General features: G+C 39.5%; 1 protein-coding gene across 1 annotated transcript in view; it reads left to right on the plus strand.

Annotated features, from left to right (window-relative positions):
• Nucleotides 1–6,790, plus strand: part of LOC117528766 (interferon alpha-17-like) — a 36,192-nt gene extending 29,402 nt beyond the window's left edge. The window contains exons 2-6 of the mRNA XM_034191396.1: nt 4,337–4,479; nt 5,568–5,660; nt 6,255–6,416; nt 6,509–6,580; nt 6,683–6,790. Coding sequence (XP_034047287.1) covers nt 4,337–4,479; nt 5,568–5,660; nt 6,255–6,416; nt 6,509–6,580; nt 6,683–6,790 — 578 coding nt within the window. The remainder of the gene's footprint in view (nt 1–4,336; nt 4,480–5,567; nt 5,661–6,254; nt 6,417–6,508; nt 6,581–6,682) is intronic.
• Nucleotides 6,791–7,219: the final 429 nt, after the last annotated feature.

The following is a 7,219-nucleotide window of genomic DNA, read 5'->3' on the forward strand; positions in this document are numbered from 1 at the left end:
GTTGCATTGTGTTATTTATTTTAATTTTGAGGTGCTTGTATGTTTTTGGTTCTGAATGTTATGTTCTATTATTCAGCAGAAGTAATCTTTTTAGATTATTTTTGTCACACAACTGATGAAAGTTTTTAGATCCTGTGCAGAATATAAAATCACAAAATAAAATAACAATAATCACTTCACAATCAAAATTACACATTTCATAAATGTGTCTTTCTCTTTTTAAAATTCAAAATAAAAAAATGCAGTGTATTCAGTGGAATTAAACAGATTGTAGTAAAAAAATACTCTGAGCTGCAGCCATTTTTTACTAACCATAAAAAAATACAACAACCCTTTTCTTCTTTATCATCAAAAAGATTAAAAACACATTTTTGACACATTTTTCAGTTAAATTTCAAAGTTTTATTTGAAGCCACAAAGTTTTCATTTTTCTCACAAATTTGTTTCAAGATTGTGCCAAATTAAATTCAGTGGATTTGAAAATGTCACACTGACATCCATTTTCAGTGCAGATGTTCTTCCTTCAGGAAAAAGATTCAATAAATAAACAAAAAAATAAATACAGCCAAATGCTTATATTTCGAAAACTAAATCATATTGATTAAAGCATCATTTAAAACTACAAAAGTAATAATAATAATAATAATAATAATATTATCTCAGCACCTCCAAATCTGAGACCATGGTCCTCTGTCAGAAAGTGGTGGATTGTCCCCTCTGGATCAGATTAGAGTTATTGTCACAAGTGGAGGAGTTTAAGTATCTCGGGGTCTTGTTCACGAGTGGGGGTAAGTTGGAGCGTGAGATTGACAGATGGATTGGGGCGGCGTCTGATTTTTCATAGCCGCTGTACAGGGCCGTTGTGGTGAACGAAGAGCTGAGTCGGTAGGCGACACTCTCAGTCTACCAGTCGATTTATGAGTCTGTCCTCACCCATGGTCATGAACTTTGGGTAATGACTGAAACAATAAGGTTGCAGATACAAGCAGCAGAAATGAGATTCCTCTGTTGGGTATCTGAGTTTACACCCCTGGACTGGGTGAGAAGCTCGACTCTCTGGTAGGGAGTCAGAGTAGAGCTGCTGCTTCTTTGCATCAAAAGGAGCCAGTAGAGGTGGTTCGGTCATCTGGTGATGAATGTCTCAGATTGCCCAGGAAGAGTTACTAGTGCAGCAGATAACAGAATATTTACAGAGGAATCCTTCATATCTGGAAACAAGCACCAAAGTTGGCACAAACACTCCTTAGACATTACTCTTTTGAAAAAACTGAGTAGCCACTTGAATTTTCAGTAGGTGGCTAGGTAGGAGTCAACTGAAGAATTACACAGGGGCCAAAATTTAAAAATGTTTCAATCATATTGAAAGCTACACCACATTATTTGTCTGATCACAACAATACCAAAAAGGTATAGTTTGGACTATCTATGACTGAATCTTATGGAGTTATGGGGTAAAAACAGCAAGAATGGTAACAAAGGTCAGCATTAGTTTGTACAGGGGTCAGATGTTAAAATTGCTCCAAATATTGTAAAATGTGATGCAAATTATTGGTTGAGTTAATAGGGTTTTTAAAAGGAGTAGTTTGCATTATGTGGCATGTTTAGATATCATGTTACAGGGTAACATATGTCACATGTCATAGAATCCAATGGACGTCGACATTGCTCTACCTTTACCTTGCAGACCAAGCATTCAACACAGTCAAAACTATTTCATTTATTAATCCTATTAGTTCAACCAATAATTTGCGCCACTTTTTACCAAAATTGCAGCAACTTTAACTTCTAAACCCTGTATAAACTGAAACTGACCTTTGTCACCATTCTTATTGTAACGCCACAACATTCAGTCATAGATAGTCCAAACTATACCTTTTTGGTAACGTTGTGATCAGACAAATAATGTGGTATAGCTTTCAATATGATTGGAGCATTTTTTAAATTTTGACCCCTGTGTAATTCTTCAACTGATCCCTACATGGCCGCCTACTGAAAATTCAAGTGGATACTCAGTTTTTTCAAAAGAGCAATGTTTGGGGAGTATGTGTTCCAATTTTGGCACTTGTTTCCAGAAATGAACAATTGTAACAGTTATCTGCTCCACTATACAGGACTTGGCCAAGGATAGGGAAGTGTGGGAGGAGCTACTTGCTCTGCTGCCACCACAACTCAGACCTGGATAAGTGGCTGAAAATTAATGAATGAATTATTATTATTACTAATGATAATAATAATAATAATAATAATAATAATAATAATAATAATGAATAGAATCTTACTTATTGCTGAATTTAATACAAATAAGATAATCTAAAATACAATCATCCCATTGTAGAACTAATAAAAGATTATTTTAATATAATGTGGAGTTGTTTCATTAAGGGTGTAAAGGGTGTAAAAAGCGTGTCAAATAAACATGCAAATCTATCTCACATCTGCTGTGGTGACCCCGAGTGAAAAAGGAGAAGTGAAGGGACTTACTAACATTGTCTTTTCTTGTATTAAATTCAGTCATACATAGAAACAAAAGTAGTGATGGAGTGAAACTTGTCTGCCTCAAATGTGACTCTAAATTGATTTTGAAAAGGTTTTTTTTTTTGTAATTCTTGTTTTTTTTTTTTATCTTGGTTTGTTGCACACAGACAGAATAAACATGTTTACAAATGAAGCAAAGGAAAAGTGACGTTTTCATAAAATCTGATTAATAAGCGTTTGTGGAATTGATATGTCTGCTAATTCTGATCAATGGAGACAACGTTTAGTTTGAAACTTGCACCAGCCGGTTGTGGCATCTGATTGGCTCAGCCTCAGGGCACAAAAACCGTTCCCGTGATGAGAGAGACAAATTCCATTTTCTTCAGACTAAACAAGTCTTTTGAACATTCTTTGAAGGTGATTTGAAATCAGAAAATCCAAAGTGCTCTGACTCACCTGGTTTTTGGTTGTCACGGTAATTTTTTGGTTGTGGATGACTCACACTCACTGGCAGATTCTTCTTAATGTCCCGCCAATCTCGTCTCTGTTTCAGCTTACCTGAACCCACCTGAGACGGCATCTCACACACAATTCCTGAAGGACCAGAAGACTGCACAGGTAAGTCCACTCACAAACTTTCAGGATTTTCAGGGTCATGACCTTTGACAGCAGGTCATCCACCCATCATTCACCATTTGCCGGCAGATCTCTGCAAAGTGCGATGTCATGTAGCGATCATATGCCTTTTGTTGTGTTTTTAAGCAAACTGATCAGTCAATATGATTATCAATTTGTTTCACGTATCACGTGACAACTGATGAGCTTTACATAGAGGTCACATGTCAATGTTAAGGCTCCATGTGTGATATAGACATAATGTTTCTAGGAATGTTTGTACATGTTAGATTTATGTTTCTGTTGATTAATTTTTGCAGAAAAGCAAACAAACAAACCATAAAAGACTTTTTTTGGGGGGGCACAGAGGCTTAGTGGTTAGCATTGCTGCCTCACTGCAAGAAGTCGTGGCATCGTTTCTCGCCCTTTCTGTGTGGAGTTCTCCCCGTGTCTGTGTGGGTTTCCTCTGGGCACTTCGGTTTCCTCCCACAATCAAAACCATGCTTATTTAGGGTCTGTTCCTTTCTCTGCACCTGACCAACACAGCGTCTACATCTGGAGTTGGTCCCCGGGCACCGGACCATGGTTGCCCACTGCTCCTAGTGGTTGGATTGTGTCTGACTGTGGCTTAGAGGTTAGCCCTGTTTCCTCACAACAAGAAGGTCATGGGATCAGTTCCCACCTGTGACCTTTTTGTGTGGAGTTTGCATCTTCTCTGTGTGTTTTTGTGGGTTTCCTGCAGGTGCTCCTGTTTCCTCCCACATTTATAGACATGCAAGTTAGGAAACTTTACCCAGGTCTCCCTTGCAAAAGAGATCTCGATCTCAATGGGACTAACCTGGTTAAATAAAGGTTAAAATAAATTAGGATGGATTAAATGCAGAGGACAAATTTCATTGTACATATGTAAAGGTACAATGACAAAGATTCTGTTCTATTTCAATCTGAATTCTAGAGTGCCTAAAACTTGTATTGTGAGTCATGGAATAAAATGTAATGATGTCTAAGTCCAAATAAATATTAGTTTTATTTCATGAGTCGCACCTGTCTGTCTGTTTGTTTGTTTGTCTGTTTGTTAGTTCGTTTGTAGTTGTGGTAAATTTTGTTTGCATTTAGTCCAACTTAAAGTAACTCAAACCGTTTCAGGATTTGGACTTTTGAGCACCCTGACATTTAACCCAAAAACAAATCCACCTGATCTTAAAGTGCAGCTTTTTCTGACTCATCTTCACTTTTTATTCTGCAGAACTTGAACCCTCCGCCCCTATGAATCGTTTGGCCTCTAGCGTCCTCTTCCTCCTCAGCTTCCTGCTGTTGGTGTTCTCCATGCCAACCTGCCATCTAAAGGGACCCTTGGTCCAGAGTGCCCACAACCTGCTGAGAGACATGGTAGGACCATGAACTTTGACCTTTACTTTCATAGGAGAAAGTATTCATAGCAGCAGCCCAATGAGTCCTGAGGCAGGGCTGCTTGTGCCTTGCTCAATGGTTCCTCAGTTTTTGGATTACAGTACTAGCTCATAATGGATCAATGTGTAACGTAGCATTTGCCCGCTGCATAGCATGAGCTAATGTTCGCTAGCTTTCAATGGACCTGTGGATACTCTCTTTAGTCCCCAGTGACAATGAACTAATGTTAGTCATCTTCAAAACAGCCAAAGACAGAACCACCCACTCTGTGAATGCTAACTCAGTTGTAGCATAGGTGTAGGTAATAAACAAAGCTGTTTAGCCTCATTTAGCTTTATCTTGTTAACTCTGTCTTACCATGCAAAGCATTTGCTACGTGATTTCAGAATGTCACACAACCACAACAAGAAGCTGAAAGTGTAGAACTAGCCACCAGTTAGCTGCGGCGGCTACCATAAGCTACTCAGACGTCACAATATATACAGAATAATTACCATTTCCAGAAGAGAAAAACATTCCTGCTGTTCCTGCTGTAAGCATTGCAAAATGACAAAGTTTTCAGTTGAGTTCACAGACATGCTAATGTTAAAAGTTTCACCGATTTGCCTAGCGTCAGTTTAATTCCATTTTCTTTGTATTTTGTCAAACTAACAGCAATAATTATACTCAGGGAGTGGTAACCAGGCAATTACGTGCACTTGTTTCTAAGGTTCCCAGTTCAAGGCCACCCCTGCACATTCTCCATGTAATGTACAGTTGCGTCAGGAAGGGCGTAAAACGTGTAAAATCAACAGGCAGATCCACTTCAGATCTGCTCTGGGGACCCGAAGTGAAACACAAGCCGAAGGGACTTTCTAAGAGTAATGATGGCAGTTATCTGGTAGATAGTGACAAAAACCTTTTGCTTAAAAAAGTGAGGTGCTTGTGTTAGTCACCGCGGCTTAAGTGCCGGACACTGGCGGCCATGTTGACACGTTCCTATCTTTACTCGTAGTGTCACATTCTGAGGAAATGCCCACTTTGGACTTCTGCACTGTTGATTCTGTGTTTCTCTGTCTGACCTGTAGGGGGCGCCATTCCCACTCCACTGCCTGCAGCACAACCACAACATCTCCCTCCCAGACTCTGTCTTCCCTTCCACCAAGTCCAACCAGCATCAGGTAACCTGATTCCTGTAGCCACTCAGCATAGTGATGTCATAAAGTGTTGAACTAACCCTGTTTATAGAAAAATAATTATAAATAAAGATACTGTGAGACTTACACATAGGTGGAAATGGAAACATTTTTTAACAAGGCCAGACAGTGTCAGAACAGGTACATGGGGGATTGATAGATTGATGTGTTATGTCTGCAAGCAGCCACTAGGGGATTTAGAAGAAATGGGTAGCTACATGAAGCGAGATGCTACGACTGAAACAAAAGCAAGGTCCAGGAGCTCCTACGTGCACACTCGTAGTATTCGTAGTTCTAACACACGTCACACCTCTGATTCCGGAGCGCCAGCATGCTATCTATATCTCGCAGCATTTTGCCACCGCGGCTTGGTTTTTCACAGAAGTGTAACAGTGAAGCATCATGGGATGCCAAGGCCTGAGAAATGGAGAGCAAACAGATTCATCAGCGCTACAAAACAATCAGACCGTCCAATCAGAAGCCAGCGTTTTATTTCCAGCCTGTTGTTTGGGGATTATTCTGCCATTTGTCTGGAAGCCTTTTGATAGAAATGACTCAACTCTGATTGGTTCCCTGCAGTGCAACCAGGTGGTACGGGTTGTCTATGAGGTGCTGGAAGGGGTGAGGCATCTCTTCGATAACTACACACTACCTGAAGGAGAGGGCGAAGTTTCCTGGGACTCTGAGAAACTCAACAACTTCCAGAATCGTTTGTACCGACTGCTGGACGAGGGCAAATGTGTGAGTGTCTGTATGTCTCTCTCTGTCTGTCTGTCTGTCTGTCTCTGGGTTTGACTGTCTGTCTGATGACCCGTCTGTTTCTCTGTCTATAGTTGTCACGGGTTGAAGGTTCAGTGGTCGTGTCCTTGTACTTTAGACATGTAGCCGCTGTCCTCCAGCAGCAGGTAAGTCACTTTTTTCCATGTCTCTTAATGTGTCATCAAAGTGTGTCAGTCACTGAGCTAAAGGACCAATCACAGCTCTGTGTGTGTGTGTGTGTCAATCAGGGCAGCTCAGACTGTGGTTGGCTGTGTCTGCGAAGAGATTTGCTTTGGGTTCTGGACACCGCACTTCACAATCACCGCGCCTGTTTCTTTTGGAGCCACCCCCACTGACGAAACCAAAATACCAAAATAAATTGCTATTTATTTACCATTTTATTTATGACCATTTTATAGTTTAACTTTAAACATTTTATCTAATTATTCTATTTATTATTTATATTTTCCTCTGGTTTTTGTATTTATTTGTTATTTATTACCCCCACCAACAAAGTTGGAGTAGGTTAGGTAATCCCCCTGTTTGTTTATTTGTCTGTTTGTTTCTTTATCAACAGCCTGGAGCCCACACTTTTTCATATATCGTTATGAAAGTTTTACTGAAGATTCATATCCTTACAGGCAAGAACTGATTAAATTTTCAAGGTCATAGGTCAAAGTAAAAAAAAAAAAAAAAATGTTGGAAAATGGAAAAATTCCTAGCTTTAACATTGAATGGATTTTCAAAAATTCATAACTCTGTCAAAAAAGATACAATTTCTTTCA

This window comes from Thalassophryne amazonica, chromosome 16 (genome assembly GCF_902500255.1).
Source record: "Thalassophryne amazonica chromosome 16, fThaAma1.1, whole genome shotgun sequence".
NCBI lineage: Eukaryota > Metazoa > Chordata > Actinopteri > Batrachoidiformes > Batrachoididae > Thalassophryne > Thalassophryne amazonica.